General features: G+C 33.7%; 1 protein-coding gene and 1 long non-coding RNA gene across 9 annotated transcripts in view; one reads left to right on the top strand and one right to left on the bottom strand.

The window, feature by feature from the left end:
• The window catches only part of snu (snustorr), a 128051-nt gene that overhangs the window by 32687 nt on the left and 72349 nt on the right, over positions 1-23015 (bottom strand). The window contains exons 1-2 of one of the 8 annotated variants that reach the window (XM_065369596.1): positions 10319-10413; positions 9692-9891 (exon numbers count right to left, since the gene is read on the bottom strand). The exons of 5 other annotated variants lie outside the window; for them this stretch is intronic. In XM_065369596.1, coding sequence (XP_065225668.1) covers positions 9692-9873 — 182 coding nt within the window. In that variant the 5' untranslated portion in view covers positions 9874-9891; positions 10319-10413. Of the gene's footprint in view, positions 1-6261; positions 6910-9691; positions 9892-10318; positions 10414-19162; positions 19241-23015 lie in introns of those variants that run through there. 2 more of the 8 variants (XM_065369600.1, XM_065369601.1) reach the window with 2 other exon arrangements.
• The window catches only part of LOC135849262 (uncharacterized), an 86451-nt gene continuing 78324 nt past the window's right edge, over positions 14889-23015 (top strand). The window contains exon 1 of the long non-coding RNA XR_010559509.1: positions 14889-14938. This is a non-coding gene — a long non-coding RNA (uncharacterized LOC135849262). The remainder of the gene's footprint in view (positions 14939-23015) is intronic.

The following is a 23015-nucleotide window of genomic DNA, read 5'->3' as shown; positions in this document are numbered from 1 at the left end:
AGAAGTATACAAATTGAATCAAATTTCGAAAAAGAATCAATTCGACCAATTTTCATAAAATAACTCTTGGGATTCAGTTATGTTTATATGTACGACTGATAAGGAATAATTGATTTAATTTAGGAGGGTAAGAAAGAAGGGGAGTGTTTCCTACAAATTTGTACGGTTTAATAATGTTCTGTGTCATTTTCCTGGAATATTTTTTCTCTTATTCATTGAATTTTGTTGAAAAAATTTCCTCATTTTACTACAATTTTGTGTATCACACTATTCAAGATATTTATGAGTAGTTCTTGTGGGATTTTCCCTCCTCCTTCCCTCTCGTTACTCTGATTCAGGTCCTGATTCAAAATTTAGTTGTACATAGTTGGTAGGATAAAGATGTGCTTCATTTTATTCCAGTTTTTGTCATTTTTTTTCTGAATTGAAAAAGAGTGAATAATGAGCTCACAGAAGTAACACGTTATTAGAGGTATAGGTAATCAAAGAAAAATAACGTTTCCTCTGCTCATTATTCCAGTTTCTGTTCATACAGAACAGATTCCATACCTTGATGGATTTTTTCGCTATTCATTGTCAAAAGCTGGTGCCATATTTCAAATCATCGTTTATCAAAATATTACCTTATGTGGTGAAATTTTACGATTGATTTTGAATTTAGCAGAATTCTAGTAAAATTTTCCATTTGATTTAGGTACTTGAAATTTGTGAAAAATTTAAATTATGAATCGTCATTGATATTGGTAGGTTTGGATATAATTTAATCGTATCATTTTCGCACTGACATTTCTAATTATAGTACCTATGTATTTTATAAAAATATTTCTCTACGATCATCCCAATTTTACGATTATCTACGTGTTGAAATTGGATATCCGCCAATTCAACTCCTCATCTCGTCTTTTCTTCTGCACACCTGTAGGTACTGTGCTGAAATTCCTTCGGCAAAGATCCGAATAAAAATGTTACAGTGTGCGAAAAAGTTGAAGAAGAAGAAAAAAAATCAACCATCTCATCATCCATACAAAATACGTTGTTTGGCCTCATAAGCCAATTTTAGCGGTGGCTGCGTATACGTGCTGAAACTTCAACGACCTTGTGAGCTATGTAACTGTTTCGTTGAAGAACGAGAGTTGAAATTTTTGTCGTTGTCGTAGGTACCTACTGACTCGGTTGAGTCGAATCATCGCGTGATGATTGGGTAAAAATTCATTCGAATGAGATTTGCCTTCGAAGATCGTCATCTTATATAGGATAGATAAAAATCAACGAAAAGGTGCAGGATTTTCCATGTGATCCATAGCCATAGGTAAAGGTACCGTACAGCTGCAACATACTCGTATTTAATGTCATCGTCAGCACGTCATCATCGTCAGCGTGCTTATAGCTCAACTTCCCAGTTCACTTCATACGGTATAAAACCGTATTAATCATTCTTCATAGGGCTAAAAATTCAATCGCTGAGTCATTCGCCTTCCCCAGCATGGCAGCCTGGCAGCCACATTCACATTTTGATAAATTCATCTTGTCGTACGATTATTTTCTCTACATAATATAAGCGCTGGCGATATTCAAATTAGCTATAATAAAATTTCCATTCAGCTTAAACTCGTACTTCCTGTTTCGTTTAAGGTAGTCCGGTTGTGCCTGTGTAGTAAAGTACCTCCTCCACCACTTGTACATTTGGAACTTGGGTAATAGCCAAAATGAAAAATGTTCGAATCGCGAGCATCGATTAAGCAGGTAATTGAGGTATCTTCGTTTCTGCATTTATCTATCTCGAGGTGATAGTAAAGTAAAAATGTATTCGCAATTTTGCTTTCTATATCAAATTCTATTGCGTATATACTCCACTGACTTCTACTGGTTGCAAATAAGCATCCAATGATTATTGCATAAAAGGTAGGTAGGTAGGTAGGTAGGTACATACGCTGGCGATAGTGAATTTATTTTGTTGTTACACACGATGATAAATACGCTCGCGGAGAAACTCCTCGTGTTGAAGAGAGAAAGAAACACACAAGGAGAGAAAAATGTTAATCGTAAAATTTGTTTCTTTAAATATTTATATTCGGCGTGAGTTTTTTAACAATGAAATGTACCGAAAGGTGTACAAAGAGACTGACACAAGTCCCAGTGAAATCGCAAGTCACCAATTACAATCGTACTGAACCTTGGAAAAACAGTAAAATCTTTCGCCCAACGATTGATTTATTTCGACGCTCGGATGACGGTTTTTGTTTGCTTGTGTTAATTTTCGAAATGCACCGACACTAAGGTTTTTCAAATTAGTATCTATTGCGAGATAATCTTCTCGTAGTTACCATCTAGTTGATGTATACCTAGTGTAGCGTACGCGACAATTAAAAAAATTATTGTACTTATATAGGCAAATAGGAAAACGTGAACTAAATTTATATTAAGTTGTTGCGGAGGCCGATTAATTAATACTGGCGTGTAATACGCGTTGCATAAATAAGATTATATCAAGGTACCGTATGGATTTGATCATCTTCCACGTGAACATTATTGTAAAGCTGTAGAAGTGGAATTGAGATGAGGAGTGGTCGAAGAAAAATTATTGGAGGAATTTGAAAATATTTTTTTCAAAAAACGTGTTCATATTGTTTTGACTGAGTGAAAAGAACTCACTCTAAAGTTACTATTTTTCATCTCGCGGTGTAAAAATTCGATTTCCCTTCCTCAATGTGCATTGTGAAATTCTTGCACAATTTTTTATTCACTTGGGAAGTTGATACAAAGTGTGAGCTTCGTCCCCCCTCCTCTTTTTGGCTGATCTAAAATTTGGGTTCAATAAAGTTCTTTGGAGATTAACCCCTTGCCCAACTTGAAATTGAAGTTATGTGAAGTTTTATTATTCATATTGCAGCTCTCTTTGCCCCCTGACCAATATTTAAGGATATATTGAACAAACTCTTGATTTTGAAGAACTTAGATCCACAATTAGAAACAAAGCTCAGGTCGGACATACTCAGACATCAACTGATCCTGAATTAGGTTTTCAAAAAACATCTGTGTGCAAATTTTCAGCTTGACTGGTTACTTTTTTCACCAATTGCTTGAACTATAGTACAAGTATTACGTAAATGCTTCAAAAGAAGTTTTGATCGTCTTTACAGTCGTATTAAAAATGTTGGAAGTGAATTGAAAAAGATGTGATATTTCTGCATAACGTCGGTGGCAAGTTCAATAATGTGTGACTTTTTTTTCAATTTTTTTTTTTTTTTTTGCATCATGAGACGAATTCAATCATACAACAATTTAATTGTTGAAAAAAGAAGTCCCATACGAGGTACCGAACCTCCACCGACGATAAAAATATCTTTGTAACAAATTTCCAAAGTGGTGAAAAAAATTGTTCCGAAAGTCCGAGTCATTGAGAGAGGAATTTACCTTCCTTGTAAACCACGAAGTACTCTTTGTAAAAATATATTTATCAAGAGCAACGATCTGTGAGCTGCTGAAATTGGCTCATTTTGGCTATGATGTTGCAAAATCTTGGACTTGATTAACTCATTTGTGAGCAGAGATGCATTTTTTCAAAGTACCGCATTTTTCATCTTTGGTCCAATCAGAGTCACAATTCTACTATACTAGTAGGTCAAAAAATAGATTAATTTTTGTCCATGCTCTCATCTCGCTCTCATTATTACTCGAAAGAGGAAGTGCACTCTTTCAAGTCATCTTTGACATAATTTTGAAAAAATAAACTACCTTCTCCTCCACGTGAATGGTAGGTCATTTTTGAACCATTAATTCAGATTTAAGTATGGACTTTTTTCTTCTAATGCTGTTAATTGAATAAATTTTGCACTTTTTTTGAAAATGAAAAAAAAATCAATTATAGGGTAAGTCAAGCTCTCGCACCAATGAATTGAAACCTTTTTTTGAATAAATTGACCATAATTTGGATGTAACTTGAACGAAAGAAAAAATAAGTCAATTAAGGAGTTTGTTTTTGGTGTTGTGTTGTTGTTGTCCCTCCCCCCCCCCCCAACTATGAAATTGATATTAGCTTATCCTATTTGAAAATAAAGATTTTACTATGGGTCATTTTTAAAACATTTTGGGCATAATTTTTTGAAAATTAATTCATTGAAAAAAAAATGCAAATTAAACATAACATTCACACTTGAAAAAAAAATTGAAAAGTTTGTATTTGGCAGGTAACTTATGAATAGATTTAAACACATTTTGACCCAAATTTGAGCATAATTTCACTAAAAAATAAAAAGTAAAACTGATTTTTTTGTACTTGATACATTGCCTTTTAAACTTCGCACTTTTTTAAAATTAAAAAATGGCAATGGTCAAGCTCATTAGAAAATTGATAATCAATTGATCATTATTTGAGTAATCTTTCAAAAAATTCTAGTATAATTTCGTAAAACAGGAAATTAATATGGGTTGATTTTTTTCAAAGTTTCCAATTGGATTTTGCCTTTCTTTTAAACAAAAAATTGAAGACTTTGCTTTGGTCAACCTAATTAGAAAATTTGATTCGACAAACAAATTAAGTATTGAGTTGATTGTGGGGTAATTTTTCCCAAAAAAATTAGTATTTTTAGTTACATTGGACGCAGATTAAGCACAGTTTTGGTAAAACTGCTTAAAATATTCAAAAAATGAACTTCTCTAATAATTCTGACTCAATTTTATAGGTGCTTAAAAGTTGCCTAAAACATCCAAAAAAATTTAATTGCACTTCTGTAAAAAAAAAAAGAAAAAAAAACAGAATTTAAATATGATTTTGACGTTTAGATGATCATTCTTGAAGTACCTATAATTTGATAATGGATAAACTATTGTCCAAATTTGGCTCTTTACTCTCCCATTTTGAGTTATTCAAAACTACAAATATTATGATAGTTGAACCAAAACAGACCCAGTCTCTCCTCTCCTCACCTCTCTCTCCCTCCGTTCCTCATCCGCGTCCATAAAAATCCTTTCAAATAATTATTGAATTGTCAACTTGAGAATTAAATTTTCTTGACCAATCAGTAATTTCTCAGTAATTTTTTTCTACACATTGATTTTTGTATTCGCTTCAGACTCCTAATTTCTTGAACCTTTTTGAAAAATTGGAGTCGGGGTGAATTGCATCCTTGCCTTTCCCTATATTTCCCCTACATATCTACAGCTCCACAACGAAAACAACTGAAAGTCAACCAAAGTTGTAGAAGGGGAGAAACAGAAGTTCGTGAAAAAACGTCAACTAAAAATGTAATCAATGATTAAAATGCTTGAAAAAATTCGTGAAAAATTACCAAATTATGAAAATAATGTTCATTTAGAAATTGTCAATTTCAGTGAATCTTACCAATTTTTTCAGTCAGTTTCATTGATTTTTTTTCTATGCACCACATTATTTGCTCTGAAGTGAACTATGGGATTCAAACAAACTTTGAGCATTTTAAAACACATTTTCAAAAAGCTGAATTTTAATGGCTTATAGGTGAGATTTTGATGAGAAATTAATTTTTTGCCATAAACGACTGATCAAAAATCTAGTTTTACTCAGATTTAAAAAAAAAAAATCTTGATAAATTATATCTGAAAATTGTACTTCACAGAAAGAAATAATTTTTCTTTTCACCAACATTTGCCTCTAAAATGTCTTCTTTAATTTTTCTTATCGATAAAACTCCAAAATCATATACACATAATTTGAATTTTCATTCAATCATAAAGTTTTCAACTCAAAACATGATCTGTTCTGCTTGGAAACAGGTGTATTCGTGTCTAAGTGAAAGGGAAACCGATACATTATGTGATAATATAAATCTAGGTAGGTACATACGTCTACGTAACTTTACAATGCTCCTCTTTGCAACTCGACATAATTCGTTGAAAATTTAGTCAATTAATCAAACTTAAAAAATGAACTTGATTTTTCGAACGATTTATCCCGACGGTCAAAGGTGAAAAATCACGATGTGCTTAGACTATACCTACCCACATTGTCAGATTCGCCACAGTCGGAAGATAATTCGTCAAAAAAATAAAGTGTCGAAGAGGTTAAAAAGTTCTATTTATTGTGAAATAAGGTCAGTAACCTTCTGAGACAGATATGCCGATAAGAACACCTATACAATGTATTGACATGGTAGGGAAAATGTTCTCAGCAGTGTTATTAATCGATTAATTTTCCGGCGATTTTCATCACACATCGAGAGCAATTATCGATAAGGTTACCAAAAAGAAAATAATGCAGTATCGCATTCGACGACGATAACTTACTTAATTAACATGTTGAAAGCGAGTATTCAGCACGTAAGCGAACCAACAAATTACACACACACACACACAATCGATACGAAAAATTAAATTTAATATTTCACTTTAAATTTTCTTCTCATCATTGTCAATCGAGTAATGCGGAGACCGATTTACATTCGAAATATCCGCGCACACACAAAAATAGAAAATGAAAACAAAAAAGAAATGATTGAGAAGCGCGGAAAAATCGAGTGAAAAACCAAACACCGGATAGCACCAATAACAAGAACAACAACAGCGCACTGGAAAACTCAGACGGACGAATGAACTCGCGAATAAATAATATTTTTCTTTCGGTGATTTTTTATTTTTTCTCGTACACACGTGTATGGAATAAACACAACGAATATCGCACTAAATATCGTATAGTTAAATAACTTTCGTGTATAATTATTCAGAAGACTGTTCTAAACGTAATCACAATTAGCGAAGACCATTTCCAACGGTAGTTAATACCGACGAAAGTAACCACAGACTAATGTTCTATGAGAAACAAGGACCAAGTTACTGGAACACCTTGTAAGATTCCTTACGACATAATAATCTCCCTCTCTTTTCTTCCCTCATTACGCTCAGGTCATAGGAAAATGTACGATTCTGTGGTTCTCTTGACTTCTTGACGAATCGACTAAATCACGAAGAGTATCAGGTATTCCCTTGTTGCTGTTGATGTTGTTTTTTTTTTTTTGTCGAATGCAAAACTGGTATTTCAATTATTCGGTAGTACGTACGGCGGAATAAATGTGCCGTCGCGTTCATTCATCGGTCGTTAAGTTCTTCTCGTCCACTTCGATTCAACGATCGTGGGGAATTTTTATCTAGTGGATGAGTTTTTGATCGTCGATCTCCTGGGGTTTGAAATTTGAGGAGGGATGGGAAATTATTGGAAATGGAAACGGAGGTGACTCTTTTGATGGGACATATCGAGTTGGAAAATTATTTTTATCGGTGGAATAATCAGAAATGTGGGTTTTTTGACGTATGCGTTGAAAAAAAAAAATACAAATGAGCTTGTTTTTCATTATGATTACCTACGTAAATTCGCAGTAACGCGAACATTTTTTTGTGAGACATTATTAATATTTCTTTGCATATTCAGTACCCCAATATACATAACTTAATTAATATTTTCATACGTAGATTCTAACGTATCTCTACCTACCTAATCTTTTTTTTTTATTGTATAACTTCGGGAAAAATTTGTCAAAGTGTATCATTTTGTAACCAGAATAATTTTATTTCAAAAAATCCATCTTCTATCACGAATGAAAAACTATGGTTTTTATGCATAAGGTTTGTTGGCACGTTGAAAACAATAAACATGGATCACGAAACTCTTTTGAGTAAATAGCACGACTCGCCTTCAAAAATTTGAGGCATTGAGACAAATATGGAAATGTGATTTGAAAACGCGAAGAACAAAATGTGGTTTTCTTTCTGAGTAATTTTCCGTTATAAATTGTAGCGTTTTATCATTTTCGATGGAACTGTTCAAAAATTTTGAGTCAATCTGTATTTCACGCTCTTAGCTGTGAAAATCAATAGAGCAATCAAATTTTATGACCAATAGATAAGACCTTTAAAAAAAATCATGTAAGAAGAAAAATAAAAATTTCAAATTTCTCGTGATGATTGATTTTTAGGTAAATTTTAATAAAAAATTGGTGGCATTGTATCGGTTTTTGATGAATTAAATATTTTTTCCTTGATTAAGGCAGCTAAAAATTTTGTATCAGTGTTTTTTTCCTGTTTTTTTTTTTTTTTTTTTTTTGGAGCTATCCAATCCAAAAATACACTTTTATAAAGCTAATTTTTGCTTGACAACTCAGACGAGATTTTTTGTCTTGGTTTTTAATTTCGAAAAAAGAGGACATTAAATTCCAAAATAGCTGACATTGGTCACATTTGGCTTCAGAAGTTCAATGTCAAGTAGGTAGACATTAAATTTTCAATAATTTTATTCAGAAAATATGCGTATATTCTCAGTGCTCTCATTTCAGAAATCTTCTATTTTTAAAATTTGATTGAAAAAATTGCTAAAAATGAAAAAAATGATTGTTGGGAAGTCTTCCTTGAGAAACATTTGATTTTGAGTGAGAATCCCTAATTTTTTTCTTCAAATTTGAAATCATCTAATTGAATGAAAAAAAATTTCAAACTGAATATAAACAGATTGATGTGTTTTTTCAATATCCAAATTGCACAAAATAATTTTCTACTTGTCAACAACTGCTTGAAAAAGTCGAGATTTTCAGTCACTCGACCAGTAAAAATGTCAAAATTTTACAAAATATGTACCTACATAAGAAAAGTAATTTTTCTGATAAATTAGATTTTATAGGACTAAAAGTACAAGGTTTTTGTGCGTTCAAAGTTTCGACTTCAATTTTCAAAAATTATTTCTTTGCTTCGATGGGCTTTACCATGATGGAGGCGGGGGGGGGGGGGGGAGTAACACTCTTTTATAATCACTAGTTGATTGTTGACGTTGAAAACACACCATCTTGAGAAAAAAATCTATGTAAAAAATACATCTTTTTTTCATCTTTTTTTTTTTTTTTTTTTTTTACCAGAGGTATCCAAATTGCAAGTATTTACAATTGAGAACATGCTAGAGGGGGAGGGGGTGTTAATTTTGAAGAAGCCCAGCAGATGTTTTTAAAAAGCCCTGATGTTTTGTCTTTGATCTTGGAATTTTATTGGACACCCCGAACCTAACCTTTTCAAATTTTGAGTGCAAGTGGACGATACTTTCATTTAATTCGACCAAATCTCAAAGAGTCCGAGAAACAGATTGGTTAATTTCTATTTTTAAAATTCGTACAGTTTTGCTGGTTCCAAATATTTTTAATGTTCCCCCCCCCCCATGAAATAATCTGAATCATAATTCCAGAAGTTGCAACTTTTTTTGGAAGATCCATGTTTTTTTAGAAACATTCAAGAGTGGCCTATCCTTTCAAAAATGTCAAAACTTGTAAAGAGATAATCCCCCTCGCTCCTTACCAGTCCACATCTACGTATAAAATTACCAAATAACATTTCAACTTCAAAAAGATAACTGAGAACAAAAAACAATGCTCGTGAACTGGCAAATACGAGTAGTTATTCGTGAAAAATATGCACAGAGGCTTCGAGACGAGTTCGTTGATAAATGAAAGATTGTCGGAAATGACCGAGCCATTAATTGAATTGAAGATTACATTCAACGCTTAAAAGTAATTAAGGGTTTCCGGGTTCATTCGAAAACAGTATTCGTTCAGTTTCAGTTTGAAAAGCAAAAGCGAGCGTAATATGCTACGTGCTTGAGCTAAAAGTATAGGTAGGTAGTAGGTACATAGGTATTTGAATTGCACTTCAATTGAATTTTTTCAAAGTATTTGTACATACTTACGAGATTTTCGAATGAATTAATTCCTCGTTCTCGACAATATTGAACAGGTGTCGAACAGGTGTAAAGATTAGCCCATTTTGTCCAAATTGTAAAATTCTCCTTAGAAAGAATTTTCTCACATTGAATGCTGTACGAGTACCAGTACGCTTTGTATGAAATAAATTCAATGAAAACCTTACCATTGATGGAAAGATCTATACCTGCGATGTCGATAAAAGTGAATTGAAAATTTTCAAACAATTTACTCCTATAGGTAAGGTAATTAGGTATCGATTACAAATCCAGTACGTCTAGGAAACGATGGAGATTAATTTTTTGCCTCATGATTTACATAACAATAAGCGTTAGGCTATACCCAGCATACGAAAATATACACACTTGAAAAAATATTTATCCTGGTTAGAAAAAGAAAAATGAAATGAGCTCGTTACACAATGAGCCCAATCAGGTCACTGGTTTATACGATTTGAGATTTAATTTATAAATGTGATAAAAATTGTTTATATACATACTTATTAGTATAGGAAAAAGAATACGTCTTATTTAGGTATAGCTGGGTACTTGCTGCTAAACTACGTACACAGGTTCTATATACCATGACGAATATATATTAAAAAAGATACATACATGTTGTAGGTGAGGATACATTTTATATTATGATTTTTTTCCATTATTTTTTTATTCATTGGTTGTATACGCAGACATACATACGTATAGACTACAGAGAGTACATATGGATGGATTGCCTAATACGAATAATAAGATTATATTATCGTTACCCTACTCGCACTCAATGTAGGTACTGATACTATAAGGAAGAATAGACCAACAGAACACAGTGTTGTGACGATAATGAGAATTATTAGATAATGCTGGCGATGAATGATTCCAATTTATTTTATTTGTCTGCTCGAGGCATAGCATGGCGCAGTCGCCTCGCCGTTATACACCAGAGAGACTCGGTTCAGCGTGACAATCTGACGTGCACCATCTATGAACCATACCTACTTAAAGATGCTCTGGCTCTACAATTCATTCAACCTTTGGCGAGCAGGGGTTTTTTCCTCTCACATCTCCATAGGGGAATCCCAACATTGTACAGACTGATCTAGATTTTATGTGTAGAATCATTCATTAAACAATACCTGCTTCGATTTATATCGAAAGTGAGCGCAGGCTACGACTAGGTACCTACATCATTGAGAAATCTTGCGGTTTATTGGTACCTAGTACGTATATAGGGACTATGTGTTATAGAAACTACATCTTGGCAGTTTTTTTTCTCTATTTCGATGGTTGATAGGTAATCATACCAGAAGCTGCGAAGGTTAAACGATGAATTATCGAATATTTTTACAATTTCCAATCGTTAATAATAATACCTATCTACGTAATTATTAAATCTCTTTTTTACGACATTTTAATTACATATTTTGGCAATTTTTTAAAAATTTTTGGCGGCCTTGGAGTTTACTCTATACTCGTTGTATATCGACATATTTTATTCGAAAACACGAATTTTTACGCGATTTTTTTGTGAAAATTCACTCCAGTAGGTAGAATTTCAGAGTTGTTTGAACGATGGCCTGTTTTTATGTTTTTCTTTCTTTTACGAAGGATTGATAAATGAAGGCGTAGACCTTTATTTCAGTTGTTTTTTCGTTGCGGTTAAACTACGTAATTGGGAATATTCGATGGAGTCGTTGTACTCTAATTTTTTTTTTAAATGAGAAACTCGATAAAGAAATTCATATAATTTAGGTATATGAAGGAGCAAATTAGTGGTATGTCTGAGGATGAAGGTGTCAGAACCAATTTTACTGCTTGATTTTTTTGGTATTGCTTTGTGTAAATTCAATTTTTCTTGAAGAAAATATGCTGTAGGAAAACCTATTTATAGAAAAACTTGTTGGGACAGATATCTCATAATTCTGCTTTTTCATTTTGCCAAAACTGCCAAAAAGTTCCTTTTCTTTCATTTTTCAATCTATTTTTTTATTTTCCTTTATTTTCTCCTTTTGAAATTTTAAATGCTTTCTTGTGTGATACAAAATTGAGAAAAAAAATCAGGAAAAAATGTTGGCCTATTTTCATCTTTCTCCTCTCTTCAGAAAGTAAAATTACGTTGAAAGAACTTTTGCTTGAAATCTCGGATATTACTCGGCATGTTAACATTGGATGAGTTGATTTTCAAAATTTGTTAGATTTTGAAATAAAATCACTGCAAAATTCTCTCACGAAGACGTGGTAAAGTTTTGAGATTTTTTTAACCGATATTCAATACCCCTCCTCTTATGAGAAAAGTTGAAATTCTAAATTATAACTTTTTCTCTCTTTTTTTGAATAAAGGGGCATGAATTGTGTTTTACTTGTATTTTATCCCCTCTCCGTGCTACTTAACAAGAGAACTTTCCTGCTATTCAATTCTACTCCTATTCAAATGTGCCCTTAGGAGGGCCCAACTGCAAATCTAACTTCATATTCGTGTTCAGCGAGTTCGATTCATATGATAACGATACCCATAATTGTCAATCTTCTTCCGCCCCAAAATTGGGGAAGGGGTGCCTATGACCCCAAAATTGGATTTTCCAGAAGTTGTTTGATTTTCTATTGTTTTTGGAGACCCTTATGCAAAATTGCAGAATAATGTCACTGGATTATCGCTTTTTTTTGGTGGTGCTGTGGCACAAAATCACAAACACTGGTTTTAAACAGAGTCTTGCACAAACACTGGTTCTAAACGTTGTCTGTCACAAACACTGATTTTAAACAGTGTCTGTCACAAACACTGATTTTGAGCAGTGTCTGCCACAAACACTGGTTTTAAACAGTGTCTGTCACAATCACTGGATTTGAACAGTGTCTGTCACAAACACAGGTTTTAAACAGCGTCTTTCATAAACCCTGGTTTTGAGCAGTGTCTGTCACAAACACTGGTTTTGAGCAGTGTCTGTCACAAACACTGGTTATGAACTGTGTCTGTCTCAAACACTGGTTTTAAACAGTGTCTGTCACAAACACTGGTTTTAAACAGTGTCTGTCAGAATCACTGGTTTTAAAAGGTGTCCGTCACAAACACTGGTTTTAAAAGGTGTCAGTCACAAACACGGGTTTTGAACAGTGTCTGTCACAAACACTGGTTTTAAACAGTGTCTGTCACAAACACTGGTTTTAAACAGTGTCTGTCACAAACACTGGTTTTGAGCAGTGTCTGTCACAAACACTGGTTTTAAACAGTGTCTGTCACAATCACTGGTTTTGAGCAGTGTCGGTCACAAACACTGGTCTTAAACGTTGTCTGTCACAAACACTGGTTTTAAAAGGTGTCCGTCACAAACACTGGTTTTAAAAGGTGTCCGTCACAAACACCGGTTTTAAAATGTGTCTTTCACAAACACTCGTTTTAAAAGATGTCAGTCACAAACACTGGTTTTGAGCAGTGTGTGTCACAAACACAGGTTTTGAGCAGTGTCTGTCACAAACACTGGTTTTGAGCAGTGTCTGTCACAAACGCTGGTTTTGAACAGTGTCTGTCACAAACACCAGTTTTAAAAGGGGTCTGTCTCAAACACTGGTTTTAAACAGTGTCTGTCACAAACACTGATTTTGAGCAGTGTCTGCCACAAACACTGGTTTTGAACAGTGTCTGTCACAAACACTGGTTTTAAACAGTGTCTGTCACAAACACTGGTTTTAAACAGTGTCTGTCACAAACACTGGTTTTAAACAGTGTCTGTCACAAACACTGGTTTTGAGCAGTGTCTGTCACAAACACTGGTTTTAAACAGTGTCCGTCACAATCACTGGTTTTGAGCAGTGTCTGTCACAAACACTGGTCTTAAACGTTGTCTGTCACAAACACTGGTTTTAAAAGGTGTCCGTCACAAACACTGGTTTTAAAAGGTGTCCGTCACAAACACCGGTTTTAAAATGTGTCTTTCACAAACACTCGTTTTAAAAGATGTCAGTCACAAACACTGGTTTTGAGCAGTGTGTGTCACAAACACAGGTTTTGAGCAGTGTGTGTCACAAACACTGGTTTTGAGCAGTGTCTGTCACAAACACCAGTTTTAAAAGGGGTCGGTCTCAAACACTGGTTTTAAACAGTGTCTGTCACAAACACTGATTTTGAGCAGTGTCTGCCACAAACACTGGTTTTAAACAGTGTCTGTCACAAACACAGGTTTTAAACAGCGTCTTTCATAAATGCTGGTTTTGAGTAGTGTCTGTCACAAACACTGGTTTTGAACAGCGTCTTTCACAAACACTGGTTTTAAAAGGTGTCAGTCACAAACACGGGTTTTGAACAGTGTCTGTCACAAACACTGGTTTTAAACAGTGTCTGTCACAAACACTGGTTTTAAAAGGTGTCAGTCACAAACACTGGTTTTAAACAGTGTCTGTCACAAACACTGGTTACGAATTGTGTCTGTCTCAAACACTGGTTTTAAACAGTGTCTGTCACAATCACTGGTTTTGAACAGCGTCTTTCACAAACACTGGTTTTAAAAGGTGTCAGTCACAAACACGGGTTTTGAACAGTGTCTGTCACAAACACTGGTTTTGAGCAGTGTCTGTCACAAACACTTGTTTTGAACAGTGTCTGTCACAAACACTGGTTTTGAGCAATGTCTGTCACAAACACTGGTTTTAAACAGTGTCTGTCTTTTTTGAAGATAACCGACCTGGAGAAAAAATTTGAAAAAAAAATGGTAATTGTTGTACTCCTGCAGATAATAATGTATTTTTGAAAGAAAAAAAATTTGTGTACTGGAATTAAGTTTGCAGATACGGCGGTTTCAAATTTTCTTTTGTCAATATCTCCTCCCCGGGGGGAGGGGGCAAATTTTTTTGATAAAATTCACATTGCTAGACTCATGTCACCTTAATATATTTTGGGTGAATTCAAAATTTTCTACTCAATACTTGCTGGAATATGATTTTTCCCCCGAAAAAAGTGTTTTGTCGTTATTGTGGTCAAGAGGGTGGGGTGGGGGAATTTTTTGGCTCCAACATTTTTTTTAAAGGCATCCACTAATGTTTTATCAAAATTTAAAAAATCCGAGGACATGGGGATTTTACCTATTTTACCCGGGAATACCCTTTGATTCATTCAAGTGCTAATTGTTATTTTTGTGGCAAAGATTATACATATTTTTTCAATGTTTTTATTTACCTATTTTTTTCATTTTGCAGATTCTGAGGAAGATATGCCATCGATGTTTGAGGACCGTATTAGCGATTTTGGTGAGTGATTTAATTTTGATTTTATTATAGTAGCTTGAATAAGCTTAATTTTTGACCTAACATTTTGAAAAAGTGGTAGTTTGGCGGTTTTGTGGGTTTCGCTCATATCTTCGCAGAGGTATATTTTTTATGAGAACATGATTTATGTTCTTTTCCCGACTATTTTTTTTTTCTTCAGAAATTTCATACAAAATCAAGAATTTTATTTACTTGTGACTTTGTAATGACGTAGGTATCGGACAAAAAAATTTATTGGGTTCAAAAATGTTCGTAAAGAAATTTTCCATCAGGTGACGTGAAACATTCAGGTGTGAATTGCACGTATGATTTGAAAGATTTTAGGAATAATGCGTAATGATAATGAGTGTTGGCTCAACATTAGGTGAAGAAAAAAATTGGCAAAATAACATCTACGAGTACGTAGATAGTTAGCCTGTATCATAAAATTAAAAAAAAATATACTACTCGTCCGATCAAATGCGTACCTACGATTTAAATGCAGGTTGATTTGCATTTACCTACTCTCATATCCTTGAAATGCATATTAAAAAAAAAAAAAAACTAATTTAAGAACGAAATACAGTTTCGCATTATTGCACACCATTGTAGGGTAAGTGCTTAGATGAGTATGCATGCATGCATCAATTTATCATTGAACAAAACCATTTTTTTTATATCGTAAAATCACGACCATTCGATCATTTTTAAAAATGATCATTTAAACAAAAGCTCAAAATGTAGGAAAGGTAATGGAAAAATACTTTTTAATATTCACGTGCCAAGTGAACTGGTTGCGTTTTCTTGGCTTAGATGTTTTTTTAAAACTCATTTTATAAGACATACCTATTGCGTACATAGAAACGTAAAAAAAAAAGGCAATAATGCATCGAGCCAACGACGTCAAATGAATTTTTAATTTTGTTTTATTTTTACGAATTTTAATTTTGTTCTATTTTCACGTCATTTAGACATACGAGTAGTTTGGATGATTTCCGTTCAGTTTCAATGATTTAAATTTTAAATTTTCTTTTCTATAAATTCTTGTGACGAAATTCGCGTAAAATTGCGTCTGTGGGTTAATCCGAACACGCCTCCTACTGAAATCCTTCAGAATCACTTAGTAGTGGACTATAATCTTTACGAAAGAAAAACTTTTACGAGCCAGTTCCCTATTGAAAAAAAAACTACTATAAAATGGTGAAACTTGTTATACATAATGGAAAAGAAAAACATTTTAGGTAGGTATCCATTAAATTGCCTACTTGAAGTTACATGTTTTCAATTTCAATGCCAAAAAAGTAGCCTATCTTACGTCTGTTGTGACATCAGCAATGGAAATAGCCGAAAAACATGATTTTATCATTCTTTATCAGTGTCTGATTTTAACAAGATCGCGATTTTTGGAAAGAGGATGGTCTAGCTGAAATCCTCATTCATAACCATTGATTGTTCGATGTTTTAAAAAATTCAAAATTGACATTTTTCAGCAGTTTATGCTTTTAAAAAAAAATTGTATTTATCTATTCTGTAAAAATGATGAAAATTAGTTCTGAAAGTGATATCAACTCCCCGAGCCGGATTTCACTATTTTGAGCGATTCTGGTTGTAGAAGTCAAATTTTCTTCAAGATTTTTCAGATCAGTGGGTAAAAAATTTTCACTACTGCATCAAATTTTGAAAAAAGTTGATCAATTCAACTCGAAGGAGTCCAGCAATCGTGCTTCTCATTTATAGGGTTGAAATTTTGCCACTGATTCCTTGGAAGAATTGTTTAATTAGTTGGAAAGAAAATATAAAAGGCAACAGTGCATGATTTTTCTTTTGAAAAATTTTCAACTCTACACAGGGATAATCTGAGAATAATATGATTGGAGAATCTGTGAGGGAAAAAATGGCCACATATTCAGTATTATAAGTGTGTAGTAGATACAAACTACAAAACCACCCTGACGAAGATAAACTCTGTCAAAATGTAATACGTACAATTAGCAAAATCACGAATCTCGAAAAATAATATTCACCATTCAAGTATCGGAACATAGCCAAAAAGAAGAACAACCTTGAACTCGAAATCCGGGAAGGTAAAGATAAATTTGAAGACGACTGCGACGACGATGACGTTCCTTCATTTACAGAAATAAAAAACGAGAGAAATAGAAAGACAAGAGGGGGAAAAAACTTGAACAGCGAAATATCATCAAAACCTGTGGCAAGTTCCGCTAATTCTCTCATCTGTCATAGGTGTAAAAAGCCTCGTTCGATCACCGAAGAGTTTTTATAAGATGACCAATCATCGCGCTGGGAAATTACGAGTATCTGCAGTGTTATCAGCAAATAGGCTCGGGTATTTATTAAGATGGAAAAAAAATCCTCGTACTTGTCATCTTATTTGATAGTAGCACCGATCAAAGAAGTACCGAAAATGTAGAAGTGGATACGCAACGTTGTATGACGAAGCATTTTTTTCCATCTGTGTAATTTTTTACCTGGTGCAGAGTTGGATCAACGACCTTCGAACTAGATTATCACTTCAACTTCCACGTTTTTTTTTTTTACTTTTAATCGACGTATTCGTAGATTGCGTCATAGTGATTATTTTTTCAACGTCAAATCGTCGTATGTGTATTTGTAGGTACCTGTAGTAGGTATCTATACCTTTAATCACTTCGACATTCCAAGTCACAATGTCCGACTGCGTTTTGCGTTGCATCGTCGACGTCGTTGATTGATTTTTTTTTCTTTTAAGACAAAAATGCCTACACTTAATCAAGTTATAATCCTAGATGATCTTATTAATGAACCGAGCCTAGGTGGCTTTTTTTCTCTTACAGTAAGGCTTCGTCGTTCGTTGTCATCGTAGGTATCGAAGAAATCAAAAACAACAAACTGGAAAACTAGTCGAGCCAGCTTATACTCGTATTTTAAGAGATTGTTGTTGGATCTATGATCTCGTAACACTCATCGTATAAAACACATAAGGACAAAATACACAATATACATGGGCTATTTATGGTGTACCTATATATATTTGCTAATGAGAAAGACTAATGCACAAAAATTCTAGTCAAGGGTATACGGAAGGAATGGCGTACATACAGGTGATTTTTCATGACCCAATTCGCGGTCATCGTAGACTCTATAGCGACTTAAGTATTGTTCTTCGGCAAAAGTTTGTTAACCTCTTTTATGCGGCGCTTATAGTATGTAGATGGCAGTTGCTCCTCGAAGGTGATATTTATATTGTTTCGAAGGCTAAACATAATCGAGTACAGTTGTTAATAACTATTTGATGTTTACAAATTACACCCACCGAACGAAGAACGTGTGTGTATTAAAAACGTTTCCATTTAATAAAGAATAATGGAGAAAAAATAACCTATAACGCATGTCCACTGTCCACCCAATTTAATGGTCCGTATCTCGGATGCACGGTGGCAGTGCCATTAATTAATTAAATAATAGGTAATAAAAACTACCTGTGTAGGTATCTTTAGACTTCATAGGTACCCTTTGATTAACGTGAGATCATTCTCAAACCGCGTCAAAGTTCATTTTTAATTATTAAATGCTTAATTAACTATCTATCAATTGAGAAAAAAAATTCCCACTTGTAATGACCGGTCTTTAAATATTTACGATTAATGCTTAGGTACGTTATATTTTTTTTCATTTTCTAATAAAAAATCTATTGTCACTTCTTATAAGGCACAAGGTAAATGGCGTACGTTCAACTGATAAGAAAAATCATAATAGGTGCGGAAAACGTGTCCAAACACTTTTAAAACGGTGACCTTTAAAATTGGTAGACTCGATTTTCTCGCTTTTTATTCCCTCTTTGCCCCGTAACATCGCCATTTCTTATACATCATCCTGAGTCGAAATGGCTCGCTTGTACACGAGGATCAGCTTTATTAGGTTTAGAATTTTTGGCACGAGTCGAAGGTCGACTTATGGCTGTTGTCGTAACAGGTGTTAAATGAATGGAAAATCGTCTGGCATTTAGAAAATTTCGAACACGTAGAAATACATTATTTGCTCTGTGTAAATAGATATTATAATTAACACCATATGGGATGAGTTATTTTCTTAAAGCAATCGTAATCACTTCGTTTGATTCGTAATTTTCGATCTAATCACTGGGTATGTCTCGAAAGGGGTAGGTAAGTAGGTAGGTACCCGGACCTAGCAGACTCGTGAGAATAGATGTGAGACAGATACGCTTACCTTTGACAATATCCTTGGATGGAATTTCGAGAACACATTTTTAATTTTTTTTCTTCTACTAAAAAATATGTAGGTAAGTAAATCACAACAATACCACAACGTGAACTTGAAACTAAAGGTAATTTTAATAAACGTTAGAAAGCAGCGTAGGTGTCGAATTTTTAAATTATTTCCAATATGATTCATTCTTCAACACGTACTCGTTACTCGTTAAAATGATGATCCTGATTCGGAATAAAGTTATCTTATAGGTACCTACACGATATATTTTGACGGAATTTTTTCATTTTATATTATTTGCAGTATTATTGACGTTTCATGCTTGTTATTTCGAACGAGAATTTGTTTCGTAATCATAAATTCCGGTCTTTCGTGCTCATTACTCGTATCCTGCTGATTAAAGATACCTTAGTCATTGACGAATGCATATGGTTATTTTAGCTCTGCGATCTGAGCGTATATGAAAAATTATGGCCATAGAATTTGCAAAGATTGTTCATCAAACAAAGTGCAAACAAGTGTTAATGTTATGCTCATTTTTTTTTCATTTTTTAGTACATTTCTTAATTAAATAATACCTATGCAGTTTTTAATGGTCTTTGATTAACATTCGGGATTGTGAAAATAACATTTACCATTCGTGCTATGAAACCATTAAAGAGATGAAACTGGAAGAGAGGGAAATAGGAATAGCTGACGTAAAACGAAAAATTGATGAGATGGGGATGGGAGCAGAGCATTCTCGGGAGAACAATATTTTAAAAAATTATTGAATTGTCAGAAAATATCACAAAATTTTAATTAATCTTGAAAAATATGATAACATCGTCAAGTCTGTTTAAAATGAGATAAAAGTTATCAAAAAAATAAAAATGGCACATAGTTAATTTTATGAGAAATTTTAACAATTTTTGTCACATTTTGGACAATTTTTGATTGATTGAAATCATTTTTATTGTTTTTATAAATGTATATTTTTTGCTTTGTCTGAACAACTCTGATTTATAACTGATTTTGAATAGTGAATTTTCGAGATATTTCAACAAATTTTGATTTTTGAATGTTTTAAATGATGTTTATTTTTCCACTTCGATTTTGATTTTTTTAAATATCCATAATTTTCATCACATTCCACATATGAAAGTTTCATTTTGAATAATTATTAACGTGATTTCAAAGTAACTTTTACCCACCATATTTTTTTTGTGTTTATGAAAAAATTTTCGGTACAATTTTCCATGAACAATTTTTTAGTAATTTTTCAACTTTTTGGGCATTTTTGAACTTTGAAATAATTTTTCAAACAATTTTTGAAATTTTCGTCTCTTTATTATGTATTGGGTGCGTTTGTACCCAAAAATGTTTGTCAAATTAACATAAAAAAAAAAAAAAAAAAAAAAAAAAAAATAGAAAATCGTTCGTCATATAATCGTTTATTATGTTTTCAATTGTGCTAATTTCAATTTTAAACTTATTTTTATTTTTCTGATATGAGCCTCTTGAGCCCCACCGCGAGTGCCTGAATTTCAGTCAACTTGAAAAATATTCGTGAGACTAATCAATGTCTGGTTTTTCAGAGGTGCTAAATTCGAATTTTGATTCACTTTTTTGATACAACCCCACCAAACCTCACAATACGAGTATGTCCTCCAAATTTTTCTAAAAACTAAAAAATTCGTGTGACCTGTTGTTTGTTAGATTTTCAGATGTTCAGAATTCGAATTTCAACTTGCATTTTCCACTCAAATAGGTGTTTCTAAATCGTGAAATTCAAGAAGTCGTGCGGAGGCCACGTCAAATTTCAACCTTTTGTAATTATTGTGAAGCTTGTATGATGGATGCGGGGGGGGGGTGTGTGGCTATTTTTTGATAAATGTTATGAATTTCAAAAATTCGAGAAAAATATCCAAAAACCTAGGCAATTTTTTTGATTTTTATTTTTGAAATTGACAATAATGACTAAAAAATTACCATCACTGCATTCCAAAATACATGTTTCTCCAGTTTCAGGACTGATATCTTTCCAAATTTTGGGATAATTGATGTGAAATATCCGCGGAGAAAAAGTTTTCAAAACACGAATTGATTAAAAAATTGGCAATTTGAAAATTTGTAATCGTTCAGTAGAGTTCAAAAAGTGGTTTTGCATTTTGAAGGTAATAAGTTAGGATGGATCGTCGCAGAATCTCAAATACTTTAATATGGGACTAGGCCATTTTTCCTAAAACCGGTTGGGTAGCGACAGAAGCAAAAAAACAACGAAGTTTTTGAAAATTTCTCCTCTTTGAGGGCCTACTTCTCCTTTCTAGGGGCACTTCTGGAGCTAAAAGTTGTTCTGAGTAACTTTCATTTGAACATGATGGCCGAAGGGTTCTACTGAATTTGGTCAAAATCCGACGACCTTTTTTCGAGGGGGGAAATCACCTTAATGCACGTACATCTACCTATTCACTTTTGGAGACTGCTTACGAACTAAGACGAATAAAGAAAAAGGAATTACGTTTAGGTATATATTTGTCCTCTTCTAAATGCCTAAAATAACTAGACGAATCATATGGACAAGACGGTGACGAACCTTAAAATTGATTGTTTTTTTAAAAAAGAAATTAGTCTAACGTTTATTTTTGGAAATTAGCTCGTCATGAACTGTACAGGAACCTTAATTACTTCACGTTTTGATATCTTAGTGAATTACTTTGTGGTATTTCGAGTCACGTACACTACCTAGTAGCTGTTTATGGATGTGAAGTATTAAAAAAGAAAAATTGCTTCTAAAATTAAAAAGATAGGTAGGTAATGTAGGTACCAATATAAGTTGTCCATTGAGTAATAGAGAATAAAAAAGAAAATATTAGAGAAGTATGTGTGTATATCTAATCGAAGGGTGAAATTATCTAAGCATGTGTGAATCACCTTGGATGTGGAAATTTTACTACGCGGAGTTGTCCGGTGTGCTCGGTCATTCGATTCAGACAACCTTTTCTCTGTCTCACTCTCTCGTTCGTTACCATAATATTATTTATGAACGTAGGTCTAACGCTTCGGCTTCATGAAGATGTTAAGTAAAAATCGATTAGATATAAATCAAAATACGAATGTAAAACGAACGTATAGAAGACATAGTATATGATGCTTGAAATAGGCAGACACCAATGAATATTAAATTAAAATTACTCAAGGTAGATTTACCGTACAGCTAGCTGTATAAATAAATCATTTTTCGGCGTCTCGACGGACATATCTATCGCTGAAAGCACGAGCTGCGGAGATTTATGCTGAAATGGAGGTTCGCGAATCTTGACATATGGCGCAGGTTGTTGGCGTATTTTTTTCTTCATATGTTTGCAGTGGCCAAAGATACATACAACATGGTTAGAAAAGGAGAGAAAGAGAGAGAGGAGGTACAATCCAACACATACTCGTACAACTTCAAGGTACAAAACAGCTGGCTGGCGGGCATTGCGTAATAGCCAGTCTGTGACGCCAAATTTATTCAGCTGACCAACGACCATGTTTAATTGGAAATTATTTTAGCAGCTGAGTGCAACAATGTGGATTTGATGACTCGACCAGCGGTATGCTTACGAAAGGAGAATGTGCAATGTTCGTGTACCAGCAGCGATGGTAGACCTTAGAGAAACCATAGTATACTCGACTTGCCTACCACGAATGGTATCAATTTTAATGTCAAGACTGGTGGGGTACCAGCGCGCTTCCAACTTCACGGGCAATGCCCACAGAAACAGAAAGTATGATGAAATATCTCCCTACCCAATTTGCCACTCTGTGGCTATTGCTGTTGTTTTTGTTGTGATTGCTGAGAATGACAGCGAGAGAGATATGTGTAGTGCTA

The sequence above is a fragment of the Planococcus citri genome, chromosome 5 (assembly GCF_950023065.1).
Source record: "Planococcus citri chromosome 5, ihPlaCitr1.1, whole genome shotgun sequence".
In the NCBI taxonomy this organism is placed as follows: Eukaryota; Metazoa; Arthropoda; class Insecta; order Hemiptera; family Pseudococcidae; genus Planococcus; species Planococcus citri.
The sequence above is the reverse complement of the archived record's forward strand: the minus strand, read 5'-3'. Positions and strand labels throughout refer to the sequence as shown.